This window comes from Thrips palmi, unplaced genomic scaffold (genome assembly GCF_012932325.1).
Source record: "Thrips palmi isolate BJ-2018 unplaced genomic scaffold, TpBJ-2018v1 HiC_scaffold_16, whole genome shotgun sequence".
In the NCBI taxonomy this organism is placed as follows: domain Eukaryota; kingdom Metazoa; phylum Arthropoda; class Insecta; order Thysanoptera; family Thripidae; genus Thrips; species Thrips palmi.
In genome coordinates, this window is record NW_023144625.1 from 8,771,881 (window position 1) to 8,799,851 (window position 27,971).

A 27,971-nucleotide genomic window follows, 5' to 3' on the forward strand; every position below is an offset into this window, starting at 1 on the left:
GATGCCGCCTAGAGGCCGGGGGGCAAGCGGGAGGCGGAGAGGGTGGCGCGAGGGGGTATGCACTCGCGTGATAGGGGTCACTCTATCCGTGAAAGCACGCGCAAGTCCGCGTAATAACCGAAGTTACTCGAACTTTAACAATGATACGGCTGCTTTGGGCCGTTGTTGAGCTCAATACCGATAAATTTTGAGGCGAAGTATAGCGCCACAGACGTCACTGTCGGGTCCCACGTTTTGGGAGTGCATACCCCCTCGGGGTGGCGTCTCGGCCGCGGGGCTGGCCGCCTACCCCAGCACCCTGTTCAAGAAGTACGGGTAGAAGGTGCGGCGCTGCTGGTGGACGAGCGAGCGGCTGCGGTTGGGCCGCGGCGGCGACTGCGGCTCCGTCTCCAGGCCCTCCTCGCCGTCCTCCGAGTCGGGCTTCATGTTCATGGACAGGAGCGGCGCGGGGAGGTGCTGGCGCCGACGGCCGTTCTCCTTGGGCGCGGCCTCGGCCTCGGGGCGCGCCGTGGACGTGGTGGTGGCTGTGCTGGTCTCGGTGGCGGCGGCGCGCGCCGCGGTCGTCGCGTTGTGCACGGCCGCGGCCGTGGACGTCGCCGCCGAGGTCGTGGAGGTGGCGATGGTGGTCGGCGCACTCGTGCTGGAAGAAGAAGAAGAAGATTAGGCCTACCGTTGGCAGCGTGTATGCGTGCGGCCGGGTAGCTTGGCAACCCACCCGTCGCTAAGCACCGGGGTCGGAAAGATTTTCAGGCCTATTCCCTGCCTGCGACGAGCAACACTGGAGGCCGACGAGTGTGACGTCACGTTCGCTTTCTTGTGAAAACGAACGTGACGTCACATTCATCGACTTCCAGTGAATGTAGAATATAATCATCCCGAGGGCCCGCTGTACCTGGTTGACGTGGACTGGGGCGCCGCCGTGGACGCGACGGCGGCAGAGGTCGCGGCGGGCGCCGCGTTCTCCAGGGGCGGCATCGTCGTCAGCGTCCTGGCCTTGCCGCCGGGCCCGGCCATGGACTCCCGCAGGCGCACGGGGGACATGGTGGAGGCGGGCTCCGTGGGGGCTGCGGCGGTGGAGGTGGTGGTGGGCGCCGCGGTGGTGGTCGTCGTGGAGGTGCTGGTGGTCACCACGGCCGCGCCGGCGATGGCGGCGGGCAGGCCATCCTTCTTGACGGGCGGCCTCCTCACGATGTGGTCGCCGGCGGGCAGCGACAGGTAGACGGGGCTTTCCTTGTTGAGCTTGGCGGCCGAGACTTGCGCCGCCGCGGTGGGGCGCGCGGTGGCGGCCTGGGGGCTGGGCAGCGGCACGTCCACCACGGGCAGGGCCTTGATGAGCGGCGTGCGCGCGCTCGACAGCTCGCGGATCATGAGGGCGTCGTCCAGGTCGTCCGCCGCGTTGGCGTCCTGCGGCAGAGAGGCACGGATGAGGCGACCATCGCGGCAATTCTACTGGGGACGCCGCGAGAAAGGTTTGAGAATTTAGTTCAAAAAACTCCAAAGAAGGGCAAAATATCATGAAATATCGTGTCTACGACGAGGGGGAAACCGCTCGAGAATTCCCGTGTCCCTAGAGTGCTCGAAAATCAGAAATCTCTCTCCAAAAGACAAGCAAATTTTAGCCGTAAAATTGGACGAAATCTTGTAAAATTCCACGAAATCTCATCTCCTAAGAAATCTTGTGTCCGCAAACAGAACACTGGTAGAACTCAAGCGTAGTTTTACGCCTATCTTCAAGCGTAGTAGAACTACGCTCGGCTTCAAGCATAGTTCTCCATTTTGCCCCTCTCCCGCCCATCCAAATGCATGGGAGAATTTCTTCTCTACGCTTGACGTCAAGCGTAAAGTCTTCAAGCCTAGTTGTATGCTTGAATCAAGCATACAACAACGCTTCAGTTTTACCGGTGAAGTGGTTGCCCTTCAGATGACGGATTACTGGAGATTATCAATCAGTTTGTACTCAGTGTTGCAGAGCTGTCAACCCCTTCAAAGTGAATCGTGCGATGATACTGTAGGGCGGTAAAATTAGGGGTAAAAGTGGAAACCCGTTTCCTGGACAAGATTTTGAAAAATAGAACTTCTGTCACACCTAATGTTACTTCCTTCCAAAATAAAAACATCACAATTGGAATGCCATGAGTTCTGAAATGTCAAATCTTGTCCAGGAAACGGCGGTCCCATTTTAACCCCGTGTATTAACTGAACCTAACCAAAAGGCCTAGGGGAAGCTCACAACAGGATACATGAAAAACATAAATATTTCATCCAATTTTGGCAACTGGAGCACAATCCAATGGACATTTTGACTCAGGGACAAGGCCATTCTGGGCCTTAATATGGGGGGACATTTGTGTAAAGTTTCGACTGTAGATGGGCATATGAAGGTTAAGTAAACTTTACAGTCCTGGTTATTTGAGCCACGGCAATTATTTCTCAGGACACTTTTTAAGGTTAAAAGGGATCCAACTGGCATCAGTGGCCTGGCAGCTGGCACGCGTGTTGCCTACCCTCTGGGCCACAGGCGCTTCCGCACAGGTAAAGGCAGGTGGAGGAGAAATACTTGAGCGGTCTGCAATTCGCCACAATGTTGTTGTAATTGTAAATTACGTAGCAACTGGTACAGCAGACGGCGCATCAAGGTTATGGCCACTGCGCTTTTGTTCAACGCGAATGTGACTTCGAATTCGTTCCAATGTGAATTTCGTTACTTTCAACGAAATCGACGTTACATTCACATTGAATAAAAGTGCAGTGGCTCTAACTTTGATGCGCCGTCTGCTCTTATCAGTTGCTACGTAATTTACAGACACAACAATTACGGTGTCCTACTCTCCGTGTCCATCCTACACTGCAAGAAAAGACCACAACAAAAGTACACAAATTACTGGCAAATTTTTTATCAGGAGTTTCTTGCACCTTCAAAGTACAACAATTGTTGTACAAAGTACAATGGAACCGACATGACGAGTGCTGGGCAGTTCAGGCCTCGTTGTGGTTCACTGGTAAAACTGGAGCGTAGTTGTATGCTTCATTCAATACAACTATGCTTGAAGACTTTAAGCTTGAAGTCAAGCAAAAAATTATCCCATGTATTTAGATAGGCGGGAGAGAGGCGAGACGGAGAACTACGCTTGAAGCCGAGCGTAGTTCTACAATGCTTGAAGAAAGGCGTACAAGTACGCTTCAGTTCTGCCAGTGAATTTGTACAATCCCTATTTTACTTTCATTGTACAGTTTTTATTGTACTATTCACACTTTTTCTTGCAGTATAGGACCGCTGTCCGAATGCAGGGTAGTGCACTGTACCATGTGGTTGCCGAACTCAGCGCTCTCCAGCTTGTTCTCGGGGTCCATGGCCACGGCCACTTTGGGCACCTCCACGACGGCGGCCTGCGCGGGCCGCGGCGACGGCGTGGCCAGGGGGGCGGCCTTCTTCACCGACACCTTGACGTCGAACCGCGACAGAGAGACCCTCGGCTTGTCCAGCGGCGCTGGGGTCACAGTGCTAGGCGCCTTAGCTGGAGCGATGACCTCAGAGTTGGCAGGGGCCACAACGGTGTCCTTAACGGTGCCCTTGATGGTGTCCTTGACGGTGTCTTTGGTGGCGTCCTTCGGGGTGACCTTGGCGGCTACCTTGACGGTGTCCTTGGCGGTGTCCTTTACGGTGTCCTTGACGGCGTCCTGGGCTGGCGCGCGCAGCTTGACGGGGATCTTCTCGGGCCGGAACGGCTTGGAGCCGCTGGAGGCGGGGACCTTCTTGGGGTAGCCAGGGCCCTTCTTGGCCACGACGGGCACGATGATGGCCTGCAACAAGTTTTAAAATGTCACCACGTGCAAGTCAACTTTCGGGTACACTGAGAGTGAAAAAGTGTTGATCAGTATCCAAATTTGGGCGATGAAGGGAGTATCAGCTGCCTATTTGGCCAGTATTCTCACGAGAATTTGGATGAGGATAGTTCCCTCACCCAAGTTCGGGCGGTGCAATGATTCTCACCCAAATTTGGGGGGTGAAGATACTTAGCACACCTCGCCCAAATTTTTAGTCGTGATCAAGACCCTTTCATTCTCAGTGTACAGCTAAGCCCTTCTTCAAGTGATTAAAAGCACCGTTCCTCCCCCCTCCCCCCCTTTCCTCGCTCCCTTCTCTACACTCTAAGTGCTGTCCAGTGAAGATTCTCCATATTGTGGTGAAAATGTTCCATATTATGGTGAAGCAGCTGACTTTATAACATACCATTGAGAATTCACTGTACCTTATAGATATTTTGACGAATTTCGTTGGTATTATGGATAAAATCTCCACCATGATATTATCATTATCATATTATGTTGGTGCAGCCTTTCACAGACATTTACAGTGTACATGAAAGTCACCTTGTCATCCGGCGTCCAGGACGGCACCTCCTTGTCGCCCTCCTTGGGCTGGGCGTGCTCGGGTTCGTCCTTGTGCGCCACGATCAGCGTATCGGGGCGCGAGGGCGCGGCGGGGGCGGCCGTCTTGTCGGCGGGGGCGGCCGTGGAGGCGGCGGGGGCAGGCTTGGCGGCGGTGGAGGCGGCGGGTACGACCGAGGCCGGTCTGCTGGTCGAAGAGGTCTTGGCCGCGTTCGCGGTGTGGGTGTCACTCGTGGTCCTCGCGTTGGCCGAGGTGGAGGGCTCGCTGGATGGCTCGGTGCTGGTGGCCTAAGTGGCAAATCAGACCATCAACACTCTAAAAAAAATCAGTACAGAATTTTGTAACATGGTTACGCAGCTTTTTCAATAACATGTGTTACAGAAATTTGTATCACGATGGATTCAATTTTTTTCTTTGTAACTTGGTTACAGAATTTCGTAACGGTTACAAAATTTGTAAACAGTCGTTATTCTTCCAAATCAAGCTTCAAAATGAGACTTTTGTTCGAACGTAGTCTTTGTGGGTCTGATTGAAGGTCCTTATGCCATTCTTCGAGTATCAACTTTCCCCGATGTACTCTGAGATGTCGGGAATCGAACCCCAAACTCTGAGTTGGCGGCCCGCCACGCTACCAACTGCGCTGTGCGGACGCCGTGGAGGGAGCGGCGCAGGTAGCCGGTGACCTGAGACGCGCGCGGTAAGGGACGGAGGCCTTGCCAGCCAAGCATACACGAGACTGAATCTCTTATTCAGAGTCGGGAAAAATAAAAGCACATGAAAACTCCAAGTTTAACTTGTCTCTATGGGCACTGCTGTTCAATTTTGCCGTTAAAACATGATGTTTTTATCTCTGATACAGAATTTAGTATCCAGTTACAATTTTCCGTATCAGTTATGTTACAAACATAATACTGTAACCTTCATGTAACAAATTTATGTATCAAGGTCCAAAATGATTCATTTTTCTGTAACCGGCACATCTGTTACAAAATTCTATATCACTTATACAAATATTTGTAACCAATGCAGGTGATACAAAATCCTGCATCAAAAATGATACAAAATTCTGTAACTTTTTTTAGAGTGAAGTTCACACACTCAAAAAAAGTCTACGAAGCGTCTGCTTTTGTGACTACTGAGAAAATGAAGGCATTGCGGGATTCCTTCGTGTTATAGAAAAGTGCTCCGTATACGCTTAAAACCTTACGAATTATTTTGACCATACATAATACAAACTAATTTACTAGTAAGTAAGAAGAAATATTTCGTAAGTTGCTAAGTATTTTCTTTGTAAGCTTATGTATGCTCAAAATACTTTGCCATAACAAGCTGCTTTTCTTTGTACGGCCTGAAATAGTTTGGAAGGTTTTATCTGAGTATATCGAAAAAGATTGCTTTAAAATACAATGCATTTTTCTTCGTAGATTTTACAATGCCTTCGTTTTCTTTGTATTTCGAAACGATGCAATAGACTTTGTTTCTGGGTATGGAAAAGACTCAAAACAGAACTCACTGCAAATCCAAGCGTGAGACAGTCTCACACTTAGTTCGACCACTGTCCTACGCTTACAAGTGTGAGCCCGTGAATTACAACAGTAACGGTGAGCAAACTTTTTCGAAGCAGTTTCCCCCTTCACTCTTTCCAGAAACGGGACATCACGAACGGGACAAAATGTCACGTTCGTTTGAGCATTGTGTCACGTTCGTTTGAGCACTGTGTCCCGTTCGTTTAAATGTGAACAAGATGATTTTTGGCCAATTCACACCCGAACGAATGTGACACAAAGCTCAAACGAACGTGGCATTCTGTCACGTTCGTTTCAACGTGATGTCACGTTCCGGGAATGAGAGTGTTGGTTGCAGACTTACCGGCACGGAGGTGTCGACGCTCACGTCGGTTGTGGCCTCCCTGTTGCTGGCCGTGGCGGTGGCCGTGGTGGTGGCGCGGCGCTGTCGGCTGGAGGTCTGCTCGCCGGGGGTGGTGCCGCCAGACGTCTCTGCGAGAGGGAGGCATCGTTAGCACACTGCCGCCTCGCTCCGAAGGGTCGCTCCGTCCCTCTCTCTCTGTCGCACTCACGGGGCGTTCCGCGGCGGTGCGAGAGAGAGGCAGAGTGACAAAACGATTCTTCGCGGAATCCGCCTACTGCGGCCTACGACAAGCTCGGCTCAGCGCCGCTCCGCCCCGCCCCACAGTGGGCCAGAAGACCGGTGGAGACGGTGAAAATTCGAGACGCGTTTTGAGCTCCAGAATCCCTACATGGGACTCGAACCAAACGTGTGACCCCACCAATGGATTCCTCGTTCGCAGAGGAATCCATTGGTGGGGTCACACGTTCGGTTCCACTCCAATTCAGTGACTCTGGAGCTCGAAACGCGTCAGGATTTTCGCCGCCTCCGCCGGTCTTCTGGCCCACTGTGCCGCACTGTGCACCCTGCCACGCCTTGCCACGGGGTTGCGCGCCGGAGATTAACATTCCACGTATAATGACGACTGGTCCTGTGGCGTGCGGCGGCGCCGCGTTTCGGAGGGAAGAGGATGAGAGGGGAGGGAGAGGGAGGGGAGGGAGAGGGAGGGGAGGAGAGGGAGGGGAGGGAGAGGGAGGGGAGGGGCGGGGCTGCGGGTGGGAGAGAAAAGGGGGGGGGGGGAGGACAGAGCGATGAGGGAGAGGGAATGAGCACATTCGCCGCGGCGTATTGCTCGACTCCTTTCTGCACCAGACTAACCCATCATCATTTTCGATAGGGATCTGGATTCCCCCCTCCCCCCCAGCTTCCCTCCCGCCTCTACCCCCTCAAACTGATTTGCTGAGATACTGGAGCGACGGCGTTAATGAATTTCCTCAGCCAGCCACGCACCATGCGACCACGCGGCTCCATGGTGATAGAGGCGTGGTGCAGTGCCGCGCCTCGATCCACCAAGGCGGTGGTAGCGCCACCAGGGCGGCGCCACTGCCGCGGCCTGGCCGTGTTTGCATTACCATGTCTTCACCTTGACTGATGAAGACTGGCTGGATCCTCTCAGTGAGCAAACGCGGTGATCTCGGAGCGTCGTGTGCGTCGTGTCATACACGGCAAAACCGGATCCTGGTTTTCCCAGGAATCCCCTAGGGAAGACATAGACGATTTCCAGGAAGTTCCTAGGAAAACCAGGAACCGTTTTTGCCGTGTAAGTTATTGAGCAGAACCGTTTAACATAGGTTACTGCCTTCCCTATCGCAACACAAAACTTTTTGTTCGTAAAAGAAACAAAGCTCAGAAACATCTCGAAAGTTTAACGGATTTTCAGGCCACGGGGTGGCCAGACACGTCCTGTGCTTTCCGTGTTGTCACATTCGTTTCAACGTGACGTCACGTCTGAAGCTGACGTCACATTCCTGCGTTCCCGGTGTACACCTACAGTAAACTTCTTACGGATACATCCTATCTGTATTACGGACATTTTTGTGCAATTGCAATTACGGATAGATTTTGCTTGTAATACGGATGAAATCATCCGTATTACAAAAAGTTTTACGTCCGTACCATACGGATATTTTCGTCTGTATGTTACGGACGTAAAACTCTTTGTAATACGGATGATTTCATCCGTATTACAAGCAAAATCTATCCGTAATTGCAATTGCACAAAAATGTCCGTAATACAGATAGGATGTATCCGTAAGAAGTTTAGTGTGTGGGCTGGCGGCGCTGACCCCGCGTCCCCCGGCCCGACAGCCTTCATCTCCCTCTGTCTGGCAAATAAATGGAGAGCGCGCGCTAAATGCAGGGCCGAGTTACCCGTCGACGTGGAAGTGGCAGTGTAGCCGTCCTCCGGCTCGGGCTGCTCCTGCTGCTCCGCGTCCTGGCCGAGCGCCGCGCCCTGCCCCAGCGTCGCGTCCTCGTCCATCATGTTGTGACAGTCCAGCTGGGCGAACAGCGCCTCCCGCGTCTGCAAGCATCGGCGGCGCGTCAGAGAGAGAGAGAGAGAGAGAGAGAGAGAGAGTGAGTGAGTGAGTGAGTGAGTGAGTGAGTGAGTGAGTGAGAGAGAGAGAGAGAGAGAGAGAGAGTGAGTGAGTGAGAGCGAGTGAGTGAGTGAGAGTGAGTGAGTGAGTGAGTGAGTGAGTGAGTGAGTGAGTGAGAGAGAGTGAGTGAGAGAGAGTGAGAGAGAGAGAGAGAGAGAGAGTGAGAGTGAGTGAGTGAGAGAGAGAGAGAGAGTGAGAGAGAGAGAGAGAGAGAGAGAGAGAGAGAGAGAGAGAGAGAGAGCAGCGGCTTCGACAGACGAAACTCCTACAACGAGGCATTAGTAGACACACACCTAAAACCTGAACATCTCCGTAAACTGAAGTGTGTACATAGTACACTCTTATTAGAGCATGCTTCCAAGTACACTCTTATTTACAGCATACTTGCTAAGCACACGCTAAAATAGAGTGTACATGCAGGTACACGCTTAATAAGAGTGTACCTGGCAAGTACACTTAAACTGGCCCATGCTTTTAGATAGGACTAATCTGGTGTATTTTAGCGTGTACTTGCCAGGCACACACTATTTTAGCGTTTGCGTAGCAAGTATGCTGTAAATAAGAGTGTACTTGGAAACATGCTCTAATAAGAGTGTACTATGTACACACTTCAGTTTGCAGAGCAGGTATCGCTGGAAAAACTACGGCGTTGCGCCTTTCGTGAAGCATATGCGCTTAAAACATTACGAAGTATTTTGAGCATACATAGTACAAACTAATTTACTTAATTATACGAAGAAATAGTTCGTAAATTTTGAAGTATTTTCTTTGTAAGCTTATGCATGCTCAAAAACACTTTTCTTTGCAATGCCTAAAATAGTTTGTAAGGTTTTCAGAGTGCTCGGTACTTCTGCTAAATCGATCTGGATCAGGATATCGTGTAGCGAATCGAAATTAGATTTTCTCTTTCCCTGCGACTCCGTGCCTTTGGAGGCTTGCGAGCTCGCTTGCGGGGCCGAACCAAGGCACAGCAAAGCTTCCCCGTCGTTGGCGCTCCCTCCCTTATCCGCTCCTCGGCCCCGACGGCCGCGCGCTGCTCGGCGCTGCGAGGTTTCGGCACGTCTGTCGAGATTTGGGTGATGGATGAAGCAAAGCAGGCTCGGGGACTGGCTGGCTCAAATGTGGGGACGCCTTTGATTGCTCGCATGAATTTATCATCGCGTAGTTTGTGAGAATTTTCGGAAGGGAGAGACGGTGGAGCCTCTTCGCACCCCTCCACCCATTTTTATTTTTCCGAAAAGTCCGGCGAGCTTCTAGAAAATTTGAAGATGCACGCAAACAAACCTCTACAAACCTCTGTAGAGTATGCTTGAAAGATTTTGCGATGACAAGCAACTTTCTTGATAGACCTAAAATAGTTGATACGTTTCTGAGCAAGGGTACGCACTCTGAAAGCCAGTGACCCGACCACTACGTCTAATACGTTCAATTGCATCTAAAAAAAAACAAACGGTAAAAACGGTTTTTGGTTTCTCCAGGAGCTCCCTGGAAATCACTTATGTCTCTACCATAAGCTTCTTGAGAACCAGGTACCATTTTCACCGTAAGGCCAAAATGACCCGAAAATTTGTAAAATACAGGAGAATTTCGCCTATTACGCTACATTACGCCTCCTATAACGGATACCTGTGACATCTGGTTGAAAAGAATGTGACAAAATGTCACGTTCCTTCGAGCATTGTCTCACATTCGTTTAGATGTGAATCAGTTACAAATTAGCTTATTCACAAACAAACGAATGTGACACAATGCTCAAACGAACGTGACATTTTATCACATTCGTTTCCACGTGATGTCTCGTTTCTGGTATATGAGAGTGATAGAGTAGCCCACACTCTAAAAACCTTACAATCGGGCCTTGCAAAGAAGAGCAGCTTGTTTGAACAAAAGTATTTCGAACATACTACGCTTACAAAGAAAATAGTTCGTAAATACGAACTATTTAGTTCGTAAATACGAACTATTTAGTTCGTAAAAGAAATTTTGTTTGTAATACGTATGTCGTAAATAGAATAGTTTTTGTTCGTTAAAAGCGTTGCGAAATTTTACGAGTGACTATTAGGTTTGGGTTCACTATTAGTTGTAAATGAAACCCTGTTCCCCTTTCAACGACTCGACGGTTTGACTACGAGCCAAAATCCGATAGTGAGTTAAAACGGCGACTTTCCACGGGCCCCGGGAACCCGCGGTTCCCCGGGGGTGCAAGTTTCCCCATTTCAGCCGCGGCGGGGCCGCCGGCCCACTCCCCGGCTCCTGGGGAAACCCCGGAAAGGGTTTTCCAAACCCCCCGCCACTCCGGCACGCAAAAAAAACCCAAAGGGCATTACCCTCTGTCTAAAGCGTCATCATCAGTTTACGCTTGCGACCACGTAAAAAATTGTACAAATACAGTCTGCATCATGCTTGCGCCGAATTATCTGCACTGTTAAAACCAAAGCGTAGTATTACCATCTGATTTCAAGCGTAATCAGTTTACGCTTGAAATGAAGCGTGCTCATCCGCCAAGATTCCCTCTATCTAACTGCATGGGAAAATTTCCAGTCTATGCTTCATTTCAAGCGTAATGTCTTCAAGCGTAACTTTATGCTTGACTCAAGCATAGAGTTACGCTTTAGTTTTACCTGTGTGTAACATTGCTGTAATTTCAATGCATTATGAGACTTTCAGTGCGCACTCTAAATGTCTTACGGTGAATGACTGTATCAACATATTGTGGTGGAGATTTTCTCCATATTACATAAGAAATTCGACAAAATATCTGCAGTAAGTGAGTTTTGAAACTGTTAGTTACGAAGTCAGCTGCACCACCGTAATACGGAGAATTTTCACCATAATATGGAGGATCTTCACCAAAGACTCTTATAGAGTGCGTCTTCTTCGCGTCATTTGCCGTTTCGCAGTGCGGTCTCACCGGGCAGCTCGCAGATGAAGGACGCCACCTCCAGGCCGCCGCAGCTGAGGCCGTGCCACCGGAAGTCGGCCGCGGGGTCGGCGGCGGCGCACAGCTCCTCGGAGGAGCCGGGCAGGGGCTCGTTCCAGTAGCCCACGCTGGAGAGGGGCTGCTCGTTCCTGGAAGAATGCCGACACTCAGAGCTGCAAGGGACCACGGGAAACACACTAAATTACTATGTAGGTTTTTCTGCGCGCGAATGCACGAAAATAAACATGCACTTCATAGCGCACATTTTCTGCATACTTGCGCAGGAAATCGTTCATTGTCGTGCACAGATTCGTGCGTTACGAAATGCATGTTTAATTTCGTGCATTCGCGCGCAGAAAAACCTACTTAGTGTGAAAGCACGCTAGCTGCTGCCACAGGCCCCATAGAACATTTCATTTGAAACATAAAAAAAAAATAATTAAGTTGCTATCACTAACGCTTTATAAAACCTATAGGGTTGGCAACTAAAACACTAGGAAAACTAATTTTCTTTAGAACCGTACTCAGCCGAAAATCGAAGTCCAAATACAGAACCCTGGATGTAATCGCCACGCACAAAATTGTACAAATGCATTTAGCGTGCATGCTGGCGTTTCCAACTCGTACTTACGTCCACAGGAAGTGGGGCTGGTTCCGGGCGCGCTTCAGTCCCACCCACACTGGGGACAGCACGTCCAGTTCCCTGAGGAAGGCGCGCGCCGCGTCGAACTGCGCGCCGGTGTCCACTGCGACAAGGTGCGAACAGGAAACTCTTTGAAATTGCACATGCGAACATGACCAGTTTAGAGCCTTCAATGGGCGTGATTCATTTAGGGAAGCGCTCCCACGGTAAGAATGGTCCTCACGGTCCTGGATCTTCCAGGACCGTCCTGGTTTCTCCTGCTAAATACGTAGGAAAACCGGGACGGTCCTGGAAGTTCCAGGACCGAGTCTTACCGTGCTCGCGCCGACTAAAGCCTCAATTTAGGAGTGTTTCACTGTTAAAAAAGTTATGAATTTTCAAAGCAATTTTGATGACAATTTTACGAATACGGATATGAATTTTACAAACATTGCAATTTTCATAACTTGATGCGAAAATTCGAAACAATTTCGTAAAATTGACAATTGTTGGTAATTTTAAAACCATGTTCTGAAAATTGCGAATCTTAAATGTTGATTTTGGGCACACAATAGTAATTTTCCGAATCCGATTGTAAATCTCATAACTAGCTCAAGAGGCGTGGCCAAGGGGCGCTGGTAGAGTCATCAGTAGCTGACCCTCCGCCTCCCGTGGGGCGTGGTAGCACAGCGGTAAAGAGCGTGCACCACAAGTCAAAGATCCCGGGTTCGAAACCCGCTGATCAAAAGCAGATTCGGTTCAATAAATGGCATAAGGCCGCTTGGGTGTTCATATACATGAACACTTAGACGCGAATATGAATTTTCATAACATGATATGAATTTTCATAACGTGATTGTAAAACAATTTACAATCATTTGTGATTTTAATTTTCATAACAATTGTTTGTGAAAAAAAATGCCAACCAATGTTATGAAAATTACAACTGATTTTTTTTAACAGTGTTCCATAAGGAGCACACCTCCAAAATTGGGCCTTTTTGTTAGGGCTCAAACGTTGGTGGTCTCTGGAGACATGACTTCTATTTCTTTTGAGAAATCTAAGATTGCCTTTGAATGGATTTTAAGACTTTTTCTGCTGGTCAGATGATGTTCATCGCCATCCTGGTCAAACCGCTAGCCGAAACTAGACTTGGTTTCCAGGTGGGCCGGGACCCCCTCAGCCGAAACTCGAAGTCACAAAAGCCCCAGACACCAAACCTTCCCCACCCAAATTTGGGTTATAAAGAATTCCTCGCCCAAAAGTTTAGTCATGATCATGAATTTTTCATTCTCAGTGTGGAATGAGAGTGTGGCCACGTGGCGTACCGGTGACGAGGTTGGCGTGGTGGAACTGGCACACGGCGTCCGCCTCGAACCAGTTGATCCGGTCCCGGAAGTAGCGGAAGAAGACGGGGAAGCCGTCCTCGGGCAGCACCCACGTGTTGCTGATGTTGACCTGCGGCAAAGGAAACACAGTCATCCGTCAGGAGATGGTCACGCGGGCACAACACTGTGGGATCACACGCTTCACAGATGCGGAGTAATACTCCTCACTTGGACGTGTAGTTTGCAGTCTCCACAAACTGAGAATCCAAACGCTATGAGTATAGCGTCAATTGGTGCAACGCAAAAGCATTGCACATGAAGTGCAATGCCTTCCCACCCCCATGCATTGGCATAGGGCATTTTTCGGGACGCATCGCACGTAAGGTGCAACATGGCTGAGGCATTGCACGTATGGTACATCTCAGCTGCATTGCATCATACGTGCTACACTCATAGCGTTTGGAATCTCAGAGCACTCTAGGTATGGAGTACACTGGTAAAACTAAAGCGTAGTATTACCTTGTGTTTTCAAGCGTAATCAGTTTACGCTTGAAATCAAGCGTAACACGCTTATCGGTCAAGATTCCCCCTATCTACATGCATGGGGGAATTTCCAGAGTATGCTTGACTTCAAGCGTAACGTCTTCAAGCGTAACTCTATGCTTGACTCAAGCATAGAGTTACGCTTTAGTTTTACCAGTGTAGCCCACAGAGCCCCTATCTCTTGGCTTAGTGAAAAAGAAGAGAACGACACGACACTTGAACTAGACAATAAAATATCAACGCATCGGAATATGAAGGAAAGGAAGGCATTGTGAAAAATCCTTCGTAATACGAAATAATCCTTCACAATGGGAAGCAATTCTACAATGCCTTATTTCCTTATGTAGTTATGAAGTAAATGCTTTGTACGCCTTTTAGAGTGTACTCTGCACTTCCAAGTGCAGACTGAGAATACCACACTTCCGCATTTCAGGTATGGAGTTCTTCACACTTGATTCACAGTGGAGTGACAAGAGTTCGTGGAGCCGCGGCCGGCAATAGAGGTCGAGGTCGGGTGATCGTTTGTACGGTGGCGCTATCCACCGCTTCACGTAGAGAGAGAATACTTGAGAGAGAGAGAACTTCTATCCGCACTCGCACGTAACACTCGTAAGGCTACAACGATCACCCTGCGGACCCCTCGGAGTCGAACTGAAGTGACGGTGTATATATGCCGCACCGAAGTAACCGAGACCGCCAGCGAGAGAGACGGTGTCTCCATCGCGGGGAGCCGCGTCTTGTCCGTCACCGCTCTGGCTGGGCGGTGGCGCGAGGTGGACAGGCGGTGCCTCTCGATTGCGTTCGAGACGGCGGCAGTGCGGTGGCGCACCGGGCCAAAAGTCGCGATTAGAGGCTTTGTGTCGCGTGCCTTCCAGCCGCGCCGACGCCAGCGCCACCCTACGGCCAGCGCCGCAAACACGCCGCCGCGCGCCGCACTCCGAGGCGGATCCAGGGGGAGGCGAGAGAGAGGAGGGGGGGGGGGGGGGGGAGGAGAGAGAGAGAGAGAGACAGAGAGAGAGAAGCGCGGACCGAGGGGGCAAAAACTCGGGATTTTCGTGTACACATGATTCGGAAAACGCAATGATTTCATGGCTGATTCGCCTTATTTCGCGACGCACCAGGGTGATGTTGAGCGTGATTGTGTGTGATTGTGCTCGGAAAGAAATGATTTCGGACTGATTTTGCCTGGTTTCGTGTGATTCTGCCTGATTTCGGTCGAATTTAGTGATTTTGGTTGATTTCGGATTGCTTGATTTCGCGTGATTCTCAATGATTCGCATGTGATTTCGGGGGCCGTGTACACATGATTGCGCGAGTTTTCGCCCCCTCGGCGCGGACCCAAAGATTTGTTGAGGGATGTCGCAAAAGTTGCCTTCTTGCAGGGGCAAAGTGCGACTTTCTGCCTACCTTTCCGGCCGCGTTCACACTCACACTAGAAGTAGACTCTCAGTGATACTGATTAGTATAAACGTTTTTATATTATTATCTTATTGGTGGTGTTTGAAGATGCTTGACATACGGGAGCTAGTTACTCTGTCATATTTTTTTTTACCTAAAAATCAATATTGGCACCCACTGTGAACCACGCTTTGTTAATTTCTTTGGCTTACTGATTACCCAAAGGCATCAATTTATGCGGCTGTTTTTTTTAAGAAAGCTGTTTTTGCTCACAATTTTTTGTACCAATTGTGGGTCAGCAGTTTTTGGTGCCACCCGCGCACGAACCTTGAAGAATATTGCTTCCTTACGCTCGCGCCGAAGCTCAAATTTGATTGTAAGACGTTCAGAGAGAAGACCTGAACCGAGATTGAAACCGATTCGCTCACTCACTGTGAAAATCTTTCAAACTATTTCAGGCATTAAAGTAAAGCAGCTTGTTATAACATGCATAAGCCTACCTAAACTTACAAAGAAAATACTTGGCCATTTACGAACTATTTCTTCGTATATAAATGAGTAGCTTGTAATGCTTAAAACATTTCGCAAGGTTTCAAGCGTGCTCATCCATTGGCTCTGTAGCTGCCTTACGACGGAAATGATCCTTTATTGTACCACGATCTAATATTAATTTGTTACCTTGTTCGACGCTTTTGTGGTAGGGTACACGCGCGCTCAGTTTTTGCCTCCCAAGAGTTGCTCTAGCCGGTGTCCCACGGGCGCTATGAAGATAGAAGAAACGGTGGCGGGGCAGATTAGGGGGATGACGACCTCTCTCTGTCTCTCTCGCACTCGCAGGGCGTTCCGTACGGGTGCGAGAGAGACAGAGCGATGGGAGCGTCTCCTAGGAGACACCCGCTGCTCCAGGGCCGCGGAAAACGGCCGGGCGCGAGGCACGCCGCGATCTCTGATAAGAAGAATTTGATGGGGGCTTAGCACCTGGGGCCCCAACAGGGCGGCGGCGAGGCGCGTGCTGCCGAGAGGGGGAGGGGGGCTTGCGGTTGCCGGGGGGAGGAGGGGGATGGGGTGATCCTCATAAAGTATTCACGACGCGCAGTGTTTACCGGGTTGCATAAATTCAGGGGATTTCTGCTCTCATATTGTTAGCTTTGCAAACCCGCCGCGCGCACCGCTGCTGCAGCGTCGGGCCGCTGTTGTTGCCGGAGCAAGACGTCTCCGATCCACAGCAAGAGGATTGCGCGAGGCTCGGCCCAGTGGCTCGGTCCGTCGGATTTGGAGATCCGTCTCGCGCGTCAATGGCTCCAGTTACACGCCGCTCTCGTCGCCCCTTCCACCGAAACAGCGCTCTCGTCGCTCTGTCTCCGTCGCACCGCGACGGAACGTCCCGTGAGTGCGAGAGAGACGGAGTGACCGGGACGGAACCAACCAGCCTGCTGCTGGCGCCTCGGGCGCTTCCGTCGTAACCGATCGGCTATCCCCGTCCGCGGCCCGATGCACGCGAGAAATCCACCGCCAGGGATCAGCTGCAGCGAGAGAGAGAGAGAGAGAGAGAGACAGAGAGAGAGAGAGAGAGAGAGAGAGAGAGAGAGAGAGAGAGAGAGAGAGAGAGATGAGAAAGGGAGGACAGGGGCGACCTGCCCGTCGTGCGCCCCGCTGCTCACCCAAGTGGGGCTCCGAGGCGAAATGTTTGCCCCCACCGCGTCCTCTCTCACTCAAGCAGGCAAGCGTCGGCCGGAGACAGAAAGGGTCCGGGATGTAAACACTCCACCGAGAGAGAGAGGGGGAGAGGAGAGAGAGAGAGAGAGAGAGAGAGAGAGAGAGAGAGAGAGAGAGAGAAAGAGAGGGGGGAGAGAGGGAGGGTGAAGGGGGAGGCTTCGCGCGGTGTGCTCAAGTGCAGAAACAGCGCGGGGGGACGACGGAGACTGGGGACGGCACTGTAACACGGCGAAGAGCAGATCGAGGACCGTCCGTCTTCAGTCGGATTAGACGAAATGGCGTAAACGGTGTTCTGTTGGAAAACCCTCCCGCCGTAGTGGGCCCAGCTTGCAGTAAATATTTTTGTACAAATTTTGTACGAGACATCAGTTTTTTGTACACTCGAACTTTTCGTACTATGGCGAAAAACGTGCAGTTTTTCGTACGAAAATGGTACGAAAATGTCGTGTGCACAAAAAACTGTGATGTCTCGTACAAAATTGTACATAACATTTAGTGTGCGCAAGATCGCGCTTCTTGGGACCCATTTAACTGTTTTGCAGTTCAAATTGCACGTCTAACTACGTATCCGGAAGGAGCTACCTAAAGGAACAGCATTGGCTAGGACCTTGAAGCTTATATGTACCACCAATAAAGGGTAATATTTCTTCGTCCAGGAGAAACAAGGACGCTCCCTGGTGCTGAACCTTCTTTCAGTCGGAGTAACGCCTTTTCCGGGCGATACATTTGTGGACGACTTTTCTTTCGGTTTTATTTTCATTCGAATCGCTGGAAATGAGTGAGATGTCTCACCCTTTGAATTTCAGAGTGAGGTGCCACACTCCCAATAACCTACTAAGCGTTTTATTCCTCTGACAAAACGCTTAGTGTTATGACTGCGCAGCGAAGGTGTAGTAACCTATGGAGAATTCTGTAGAGAATTTTTACAATATAGCGAATCTTCACAACACAAGTTTTAGAGTGTTCCGAGTGCGGCAGTGTAGCCGAGGTCAGAAGTGGCGGCGGCGTGGGCGAGCCCTGCAGCGCGGGGTAAATGCCGGCGGGACCAGATGACGAGGGGCCGGGGGAGGCCTGGCGGGCCGGGCACTAGTTCGGTAGTTAATATGTAATGCGCCCACTAAAATCTAATGTGTGCCGAGCGCCGAGCGGCCTCATTCCGTATTCGGCGCCCGCAGAGCACGCAGAGCCAGCCGCTGCACTCCACCGCCGCACTGTCCCACCGGTCCTCGACTGCCCCCCTCCCCCTCTCCCCCCTCATCGTCCCTCCCCCCTATCCCATCCCCCTTCCTCCTCTCCCACCCCCGCTTCTCCCCTCCTCCCTCTCCCGTCCCCCATTTTACCTCTCTCTCTTTCACTCCCCCGCTCGTGCCTAACCCCCACCCCTTCCACCCCGCATTATTAAACGTCAGCGTAACACACATCAGGCATATTCCGGAGCACGTCCAGCGGTACACTGTGAAATGTTCTTAATCATTTGCTTTTGATTGGAATCCCGGCGTTTCTCCGTAAAAAAAAAAACAAACAAAAAAAAACGAGATTTTAGTACGAAAAGCACACTCCCAGTTTCCTGCAGAGAAATGCGGTGACACAGTTCTGTCATTGTACAGAGATTTTTGTTCGTAACATGAAGAAATTGGTCATTAGTTACAGGGAACTCTTTACCATAGGCTACTACCTTCGCTGCGCAGTCATAATACTAAGATTTTTGTTCGTATCACGAAGGATAAGCTCAGTAGGATGTTGGGAGTGCACAGCACAGAGAAATCCGAGGGGTGACCCACTGTAAAATTTTGTGTACAATGATTGTGTGAATGTGCAAGAATGTGCAAGATTTCTTGCTTTTTTGCCACACATGTTGCCTACTTACAGGCGTTTTTGCCTCCTGAATGTGGAATGTGGTCAAATTTTGTACAACGAATGTGGAAAGCTGTTCCCCCCTCGGAGAAATCAGTAAACCGTTTGTAGTTAGAGCATTCTAGACGTCGCCGATCGAGAATCAAGAAAAATAACATGCTCAAGCACTCGGCTTTTGTGATAGCACTCGCACCCTGTCCTGCGTATCCTCAACCGCCACCCGTCACACAAGTTCAGCATACCGCTAGCTGTCGGCTAGCTGTCTGTTCGTCGTCGGTAGTTTGCCGCAACCCGTGTCAACATCGGTACGGAGCGCTGCCGCTAGGGGGCGCGCGCGGCACCTCGTCTCTGACGCGCCTGTCATTTGGCCGCACAAACTGTCACCCAGTATCAGTTTTCAGTTCGGTTTCGCCTCAGACGCGTGTCAGGGAGGCTGCAGTCACACTCTGAGCGGGCACCGCTACTCGCAGCATGCTTGGATCACAAGGAAAGGGGTTGAGAAATCGCGATTTTCATTCGCTCTCGCGGACGTCTTCGGTTCCATCGAGAGCCATATTTACACACAGTCGCCGCTCAGCTTTGTGAGGGGTCCGCGGGGTGATCATCATCTGGTCAAGTTGCACTGCACATTTGGAAAAGTAACGAACAAGGGAATACCCTGTTCCAGAGCATGGGGAGAAAACGGGAATCGGATTGAAAGCCTCAGCGCGCACTTCTGATGACGTCATGAGGCGGAGCTCTCGCCAGCGGCTCCGGTGTCAGTCTCGCAACAGGAAGGGGCCGTCCGACAACGTTTCGCACGTTTGGATACTTTTTGACCGCCTCCCCCCCTCCCCCCAGAGAGAGAGAAGAAGAGAGAGAGAGAGAGAGAGAGAGAGAGAGAGAGAGAGAGAGAGAGAGAGAGAGACAGAGACACAGAGGAATAGGAAAGTGAGCGAAGGGGAGGGAGAGTGCATGCGCCCGCGCACCCGCTTCTGCTCGCGATCCCAGCAACACCGGTGGCTGCGTCCGCTTTAAATCAGCTCCATTTACCTTTGCCCACCTCGCCGTTTGTGTACCACTCCCCCCCCCCCCCCCTCTCTCTCTCTCTCGCTGGGCGTGACGGACGAGCGTCGTTTCCTCTTGATCCGGGAGCACCGGAAGGAGTAGAAGCAGCCGACAGTCCCGGCGTATCGTGCTGTGGACATATTTCACGGGGGGAGTCCCGACTGGGAATTGGGGACCGGACGGGAAAGAAACGAGGAAAAGGAGGGGGGGGGGACTTGATCGGATGGAAAATAGCGTACACTTAGATGAAACTATAGACACGCTTCGCAGGGCGCAGGTGAGAGGAGACGCACTAGAACGCTGTCGAAAATACACAGTAAATGTCTCACGGTGAAAGTCTGCACCAACATATTGGTTAAGATTTTCTGCATAATCAACGAAATTCGTCAGAATATCTTTAAGGTACGGTTAATTCTCAAGGGTATGTTACGAAGTCAGCTGCACCAACATAATATGGAACATTTTCACCATAACATGGAGAATCTTCACTGTAGAAGATTTAGAGTGCACTAAATTACAATGTAGTTTATTTTTTGTGCAAAAGCTATGTACGTAACTGCATGCGTTTCAAAACGCACGAGTTTGTGCGTATTTGCGCACGAAAATGTGCGTTTTTGCGCATGAATTGTGCAATTTTGAAACGCATGCACAGTTTCGTGCAAAGCAAAAACCGCATATAGAAATTTAGTAGGTATTTATCTTAAATTGACGATAAGAAGTTTAATTCTCGGTGATTCTCGGTCTAAGTACGTAAACGTGCACCTAACACCCATCAGTACTTCATAGTCATACCGACCGAAAAAAGTTGGCTAGAGGCTTGATTTTGGTTACAGTGAAAATGGTACGCGTATCCACAGTGAGACAAATCATCTATGAGCATTTTTGTTCCGAGCGATTCATAATTACCTTACCACAAACTTTGGTCGTCATCAAATCATAGGGCTCCGTTTGTACGACAAAAACGGTGAAAATCGAACTAGACAAAAACCACGAAAGTAACTTCTGTGGTGCCTTGGTCCATTTTTGTCTGTTTGCTTGTCTTCCAGGGAGAGCAGTTCTCTCAGTGTACGGCCCCCTATCTGGCGACCGAAGCTCAGGGACACGCGAGCAGCGCGCGCTTCGCGAACCCACATGGGATTCGGCGGGAGGAGTTTTCTCTTTTGGGAGAGTTTGATGTCATCTCTGCCTTCGCTGCCCGACCTGCCCCTTCCGCTCCACACCCCCAACCCCACCTCCAAATTGGCCTTTGAAAAATCCCTCCCTTTCGCTCTGTTTGAGAGAGACGAGGAAATACCGTCGGGGAAACTCGGGGCTTCCTCCATCGTGGATGGCGCTATTCCTGCCACTGCTGCTGTATACCGGAACATTTACAGTGTACAGTCATCTACAGGAGTGTACTAACAAGTTCAAAGTGCACGTGGGCAAGTGTTTATCTGAACAAAGTCCTATTGGACAACCACATTGTGATGAGATGAGTGAGCTTTCTTAAGTTCATTCCTGTGGATCTGCACGTCGTATCACATTGTATAAGGGACAAGGGGTAATGCCACCACCATTCCGCCCCTGTTTTGTTTTGCTGCTTCGCTGTTTTTCGGTCTTTCCCTCCGCGCAAAATTGTCAAAAATTTGTGGGGCGTTTTTTTTTTTTGCGCCAGCAAAGTAAGGGAATTAAGGCGAGAGCGGCAAGAGGGGCGCAGGAAGTCCCTCGCTGTTGCTAGTCAGCCTGGGCCATTACTGGGCCAAGTGCAAAAACTTCTAGACCTGAAAATGGGGCAGCGGCGGAGAGCGGAGCACTTTTTGTGCGGACGGTAGCATTAATCAGATGAAGGGGTTAAGAGGGTCGCAGCGCGGGCAGTGCAATGAGAGAGAGAGAGAGAGAGAGAGAGAGAGAGAGAGAGAGAGAGAGAGAGAGAGAGAGAGAGAGACGGAGGGGAGGGGGAGATGACCATACCCAACCACCTTAATTCCAAGCCATGATAAAGCCGTTCTCATATTCTCTGAAGCTCGCAAATCGCACGTAGTGTTACAAATATGGGCAATGTTTGCTTGAGTGCTCGTGAAGTTTGTACGAAAAACTACGTTTGTTTTAAATTCTTTGAGACCACGTCGTGCCAAGGAATTTAGCTCGTAGGAGTGAAAAAATATGACTTTATAATTAAAGTAAAACCTCTTAGAAAAGAGAAATCGAGTGACCGCTGCTGCTGGCTTGTAGCGAATTTATGTCCTAGGATCTCTTTTCGTTAGAGTGACTATGTTCTATCAAAACTGTCCTGTTACACGGTAAAAATGGTTCCTGGTTTTCCCAGGAACTCCCTGGAAATCGCCTTTGTCTGCCAAAGGCTTCCTGGGAAAACCAGGATCCGTTTTAAGCGTGTAATTTTTGAAAGTCACCGGTACGTGAGAGTTCGGTGTCTCGCATGGCAGTGGCGGTGCAACAAGTCCCTCGGTCATTAGCCGCTGCATGGCGAACCCCTCCAACTGGAGTGCAGGTCGCTGTGCGGGGCGTCGCCTTGTGTGCCGAGGTCACTCTCGAGACGAGCAGCAATTGTTGCCTCGGTTGTCAAATTATGTACTTTGATATAAATGATCGCCGGCCGCTTTATTTAGAGGATGTAACACCTCAAATAACCTTGCGAAATATTGTGTCCGGCATTGTATTGCAAAACTCTCTTACGAACTATTTTCTTTGCAACGCAAAGTATTACTTTGCAACGTTGCAAACCAATGCTTTGCAACTTACGAGCTATTTCTTTGCAATGCGAAGAAAAAAGTTTCCAAGGGAGTTCGTAAAAGCCGGAGAACGTACTGCAAAGTACTTTTCTTCGCAAGCTTTTAAGAGTGAAGGTTCTGTTACCAGCACAGTTCCCAGTTTCTGTCCGCATGACGAAGAAACGCCTCTGTAGGGTTGCGGCCGCTAGGTGCTGGGACTGCGCTTCCTAATAATGGCCTTCGCCATTCAATAAAACCACTAAAATGATTACGGAGGGATTAGAGAGGCGGGTCAGGGTGGGTACTGGGAGCCCTTGGCGCAGCCCTTCGAGGCACGCGGTCACGTTCTCATCAAGAAGGGGCAGAAAAGAAGGGCAGGAAGAGCGTGGCTGCGCATTTAGGACGAGCCCTTTCGTCCTTCGTCTCGGTCCCCCGGTCCCTTCGTGCGGACGGACAAGGGACTCACCTGTACCCGCCGCGCGTGCGGCACGGCACTGGCTCCCCTCCAAGGGCCGCCCCCTCCCTGACAACAGGACCACACCCACGCAGCAGCCCCCCCCCCCTTTTCCCCTCCCCCTCCTCTCCCCCCTCTCCCGCCACTAAATTATTTGACGGTCACGAATGCCCGCCCGGCCCAAAGGCGATGTCCTTCACGGTCAACTTCCTCGCTTCTGGCGTAATTTTTCCCTCGAATTTTTCACTTTTGCAACCACCAATGACCTTCCGTCCTCATCAATATACATTCCTGCTTTCTGTCCTTCCTTTGGAGCGTGAAGCATGTTGCAGTGCGTCACCGTGGGAGTGAAAGCGCCTCACAGGTTAGCCAACATTTTTGCCCAATTTTTATCTTGTAACTCAAACATGTGAGGCGGACGCGTAGAATTCTACTTCCGATTCTCGCCGCTACAGTGGCGAGAATTTCGACTCTCACCATCCAAAGGCGATCTTTTTTCTGCCCCTTGGGCCAAGGGTGTCTTCACTTCTCCCCCTTGAGTTTCCAGTGTGACTGCTTTCTCCCAGCCGATTGCATGACATCCGCACTGCAAATCCAAGTGTGGGACAGGCATGCGCTAGATAACGGGCGACGAAGTATCCCGTATGTCCCACGCTTGCAAGTGTGGGACACGGATTTGTCCCAGGCTTTGTCCCACGCTCGTAAGGGTTGGGCACAGTTTGTCCCACGTTATCTAGTGCATGCATGTCCCACACTTGGATTTGCAGTCCGTGGCAGAGAGGCCTCCATGGGAGTTAGATGCACCAGGTAGCTGGGAAGGGAACGGTCTCGACGTGACGAGGCTGCTGCAGGGCTGCATTCACGCATTCCACCCCGTGTCATCTACGAGGTTCAGCCCTCTGGCTTTTATGAGGGGAGACCAAAGCATCCCGTAAAGGGCTGGAGAAGGAGAGAGAGAGAGACAGGGAGAGAGAGAGAGAGAGAGGAGAGAGAGTGAGAGCCAGACAGACTAAAAGTTAAGTAACGTGGGTCTGACGCCAGCAAGCCCGTTCGTGAGTCAAGCCTCCACCCGTGACTCCGAAGCCAGGCGACCAACAAGAGATACTTGAAACGCATGCAAACGGTTTCCATGTTTTCGCCCCTTCTGTCCTTCTTCAGGTATCTCCCTATCTCTCGGCAGCGCGAAGCGAGCGAGACCGACGCGGTGTGGAGATAGAGACGTGCGCTTTGGCTCGGCGCCCCTTTTCGGCTTCTCGCACGGACTGCCACCAGCGGACCGACTCCGAGAGACGTTTTCGTCGCTCTGTCCCTCTCGCACCGTAAAGGGCACGCCCCATGAGTGCGAGAGAGACAGAGCGACGAGAACGACTCTCGGAATCGGTCTGCAGCGCCCCCTGCTCACACTGGGGCGGCCCGATGATGAACCATTGCTGCGGCAGCACGCCGCCGTGACCATCCCCCCCCCCCCCTCCCCCCCTGGCATCGCAGTTAATGGCGGGTAAAGCAGTTCGACGCACCCAGACAATGGTCCCGGCCGTTCCTCCCATCCAGGGCACCCCTTCTCCTCCCCTCTCCCCTCCCCCCTCCCCTTCCTCCCCTCTCCAGCCCCCCCCCCCCCTCCCCACAAGGCCCCCGAACCCCCGAACCCGACCGTCTCCAGTTCCGATCGGATGCTGCGTCTCGGCGGTGCGACGTCCTTGGAACTCGAAGCCAGGGAGCAGGCCGCCTGCCTCCGAGCGTCGCTTTCGTCGTCGCTCTGTCTCTCTCGCACTCACAGGGCGTCCCGGGCGGGTGCGAGAGAGACAGAGCGACGAGATCGGACCTCGGAATCGGCCTGCAGGCCTCGGTGCCTTTCGCGATCCCCGCGCTGCTGCTGCTGGATGATTCTAAACATGCCTGTCTCTCTCTCACTCGCGTGGCTCCCCGTGGGGCTGCGTGCGAGAGAGAGAGAGAGAGAGAGAGAGAGAGAGAGAAGAGAGAGAGAGAGAGAGAGACGGAAAGAGAGAGACCAAGCACTGTTCGAAATCGCTTTGCTATCGCGAGGAGGGACTTAGGTGAAGCGGCCTCTTCATCTCGACTCGGACAAACTGCAGAGTTTCCCCCGCCCCCCTCCACCGTCCCTGCTAGCCACTGTCAAAAAATTTTGGTTTCCACATGATGAAATTTTCAAGGTTGATTTTCCTTACTAGAATGTCTTTTAAATCAATTGACGACCCTGTTATCACGCCGATGCAAACATTTGGGAGGTTTGATGAAAATGTCATTTGTTTGTGATGTAGTTGTTATTCTCCCTCTACTTTGTCATGAACTGGCAACCAATTTCTGGCCTCCCCTTCCCGCGAGGCGTCTCCTTTATCTCTGCGCTGAGCTATAAGGCATGAGGCTCTCGTTAGAGCTTCAGACCCGCGGGGAGCCTCCCCAGTCCCAGTCCGGCCAGGCGCCTGTGAAGACGAGGGTAGGCAACCATTCGGACAGCCGTGCTCGACGGGAAGGCATTGCCCATGCCGCGGGCGCTTCAGCTCACCTCGACCAAACCCCGTTCGAACGCTGCCTGTGCCCCCCCCCCCCCCCTCCCCCTTCTCTTACTCCACACCCGCCCTAGCCGCTCTGACCCTCACGCGAAGCACGACCACCCTTTCCCATAAATCTCAATTCGCTCCAGTTTGGTGAAATCTTGCGCAGGAAGGCATCGCCCGCCGCCACCGCTGCTCAGCAGCAGGCTCATTTCAAATGGTTTGGCTTCGTCGCTCTGTCTCCCTCGCACCTCTGCGGGAAGCCGATGAGTACCGCGGGAGGGACAGAGAGCGAAGAGGCACTGTTGGCGTGGAATTTGCCAAGTCGGCGCGCGCTGCAGCGTCGCCCTCATCATCCGTCTGCTACTACTTGTCATCTCTTTTTTTCGCCTCCTGGGTCGCAATTTTGACACCTGCCCCCTTCCTTGTGTGCTCTCTCTCTCTCTCTCTCTCTCTCTCTCTCTCTCTCTCTCTCTCTCTCCCCCTCTCCCCCTTCCCCGAGTTGTCCCGTCCGAGGGAAGTCCACCTGTCTAGTTTTTTAAAAGAGGGAACAAAACACAACAGAAAAAAAACGTCTGGAGCGGCTCATGAATTATAAAACAAACCATTTGCATGCTTATCCGCCGGGCCTATTATGGACCCGGGCAAGAGGTTGTGCGACAGAGGGGAGAAAAAGCTGGCAAGAGACTGTGTGAGAGGGGGGGGGGGGGAGGCGGGGGCGAAGTGCTTTCGGTACGAATCGCGGCCAGACCATTGACACGAGGCACGGCTGTTATGTCGTCATGGTCGTCGACACACATCGACCCTGCTTGACCTGAACCGACCCAAACCAACCTTCAAGCTTGGCCGGTTGTCTGACTCTGTTTTTGACTTGTCCAGAATTTTACCATTTGTTTGAAAATTGTTTTTGATGTGTGTGATTACACTTGCATTCCAGGAACGTGACATCACGTTGAAACGAACGTGACAAAATGCCACGTTCGTTGGAGCGTTGTGTCACATTCGTTTGGATTTGAATCGGCCAAAAATTAGCTTGTTCACATTTAAACGAACGTGACACAATGCTCACACGAACGTGACATTTTTTCAACGTATGTCACGTTCCTGGAATAAAAGTGTATTAACGGCAAAATTTTATGGTATTTTTTGATACGGGTAACACGGCAAGTTAGAAAACAACTTTCGAATGTTGAATCTTATACGTCATTCAATGTACTGCGCTTGAAATCGCTGTCGGAGGGACATTTACGCTAAGTGCGGTAATTGAGAGCGTTGTCACTGGTTTGAAAGGCAAGAGAAATTAACCGTCATCGCAACGAGCCGGACGTCAAATTTGTCTGCGGCCATAACCTGGCATGCTGGCACACATGTGTGCGGTCGCAACCCTGACACGCTCTCTCTCTCTCTCTCCCCCCCTCTCTCTCTCCCCCCCCCCTCTCTCTCTCACACACACAAACACAAACACGTGCCGCCTGCACACATTCCACTGGCATTCCCCTCCCACACCTGTGCCCGCCCTCTGCGGCGATCTTTCTCACTCACTCCAGCGCGGCTGACCAAAAATTCCTGTCTTCTTGGGAGCCAAACAGGTGGACAGTGCTAGTATTGTACGCAGGAAGCAGAATTCATCTCACAGACGTTGGATCGCAATGTCGGACATTCCGAAAGGCATTGTCTAGTATTGTTTGGTCAATTGCTTTTTCTTTTTTTTCTTTTCGTTTTCAGTGTATTGTTGTTTCGATCTTTGGAGAGCGTGCTGTTGGTAAAGGTCCAGCTGACGGATATTGTGTGAATGCACTTGTTATTCAGCGCATGTTGCGTCATGTTGGTTTGAACTCGGCCGTTGCACCCTGGTGAAACGGCATATCCTGCAGGATGCCGCAATCTTTTGAACGTGGATCAACATTCCAACGAATGTGGCATCATATTCAAATAACCCGACAAAATTGACATTCTGATGAATAAGACGTCAAATTTGTTGGGTACCAGCGATGTAACCTTATCCGGAGCCGTTTTCAGAGTATGCCCGCGGATATGCAGTCGCACATTTGTTTTAATGACGTATATTAATTAGGAAAAGTTTGTCCCTCCCCCTTCTCTCTCTCTCCCTTTGCTGTCGGGCCCGCGCGCCGTGCAATGAGCAAACTCCCATTTGATTGGCTGCAATCCGGGCAACGTCATTGCGCTTTACTTTGTCATCCACTGCAACTCCCCCTTCTCCCATTTTTCCACCTCCTCCTCCTGGAAGATCTATCGCCCTCTACTGCAAGAAAAGGCCACAACAAAAGTACACTACACTCAAAAAACCTTGCAAAGTATTCCCCGGCATTGTATTGCAAACTCTCTTACAAACTATTTTCTTTGTATTGCGAAGTATTTATTTGCAACTTGCAAAGAAAATGCTTTGCAACGTTACAAACCAATGCTTCGCAACGTTGCAAACTTTTTTCTTCGCAACTTACGAACTATTTCTTTGC

General features: G+C 51.0%; 2 protein-coding genes across 2 annotated transcripts in view; both read right to left on the bottom strand.

The window, feature by feature from the left end:
- Positions 1–285: 285 nt before the first annotated feature.
- LOC117642967 (mucin-5AC-like) lies at positions 286–8,313 on the bottom strand. Its single transcript, XM_034381604.1, has 6 exons — positions 8,168–8,313; positions 6,260–6,387; positions 4,372–4,677; positions 3,304–3,801; positions 893–1,404; positions 286–640 (listed from the first exon to the last, which is right to left on the bottom strand). Exons 1-6 carry the CDS (start codon positions 8,277–8,279, stop codon positions 286–288), a joined length of 1,911 nt encoding a protein of 636 aa, XP_034237495.1. The 5' UTR covers positions 8,280–8,313.
- A 2,722-nt stretch (positions 8,314–11,035) lies between these two features.
- LOC117642968 overlaps positions 11,036–27,971 on the bottom strand; it is a 129,873-nt gene continuing 112,937 nt past the window's right edge. Inside the window, exons 2-5 of the mRNA XM_034381605.1 lie at positions 13,262–13,391; positions 11,943–12,057; positions 11,303–11,484; positions 11,036–11,190 (exon numbers count right to left, since the gene is read on the bottom strand). Of these exons, the coding sequence (XP_034237496.1) occupies positions 11,036–11,190; positions 11,303–11,484; positions 11,943–12,057; positions 13,262–13,391 (582 nt within the window). The remainder of the gene's footprint in view (positions 11,191–11,302; positions 11,485–11,942; positions 12,058–13,261; positions 13,392–27,971) is intronic.

Coding starts and splice junctions, on each gene's coding strand:
- LOC117642967 (XM_034381604.1), bottom strand. CDS start 8,279: ATGATGGACGAGGACGCGACGCTGGGGCAGGGCGCGGCGCTCGGCCAG. Junction 4,678..6,259: donor GCGTCGACACCTCCGTGCCG/GTAAGTCTGCAA, acceptor TTTGCCACTTAG/GCCACCAGCACCGAGCCATC. Junction 641..892: donor CCCCAGTCCACGTCAACCAG/GTACAGCGGGCC, acceptor TTCTTCTTCCAG/CACGAGTGCGCCGACCACCA.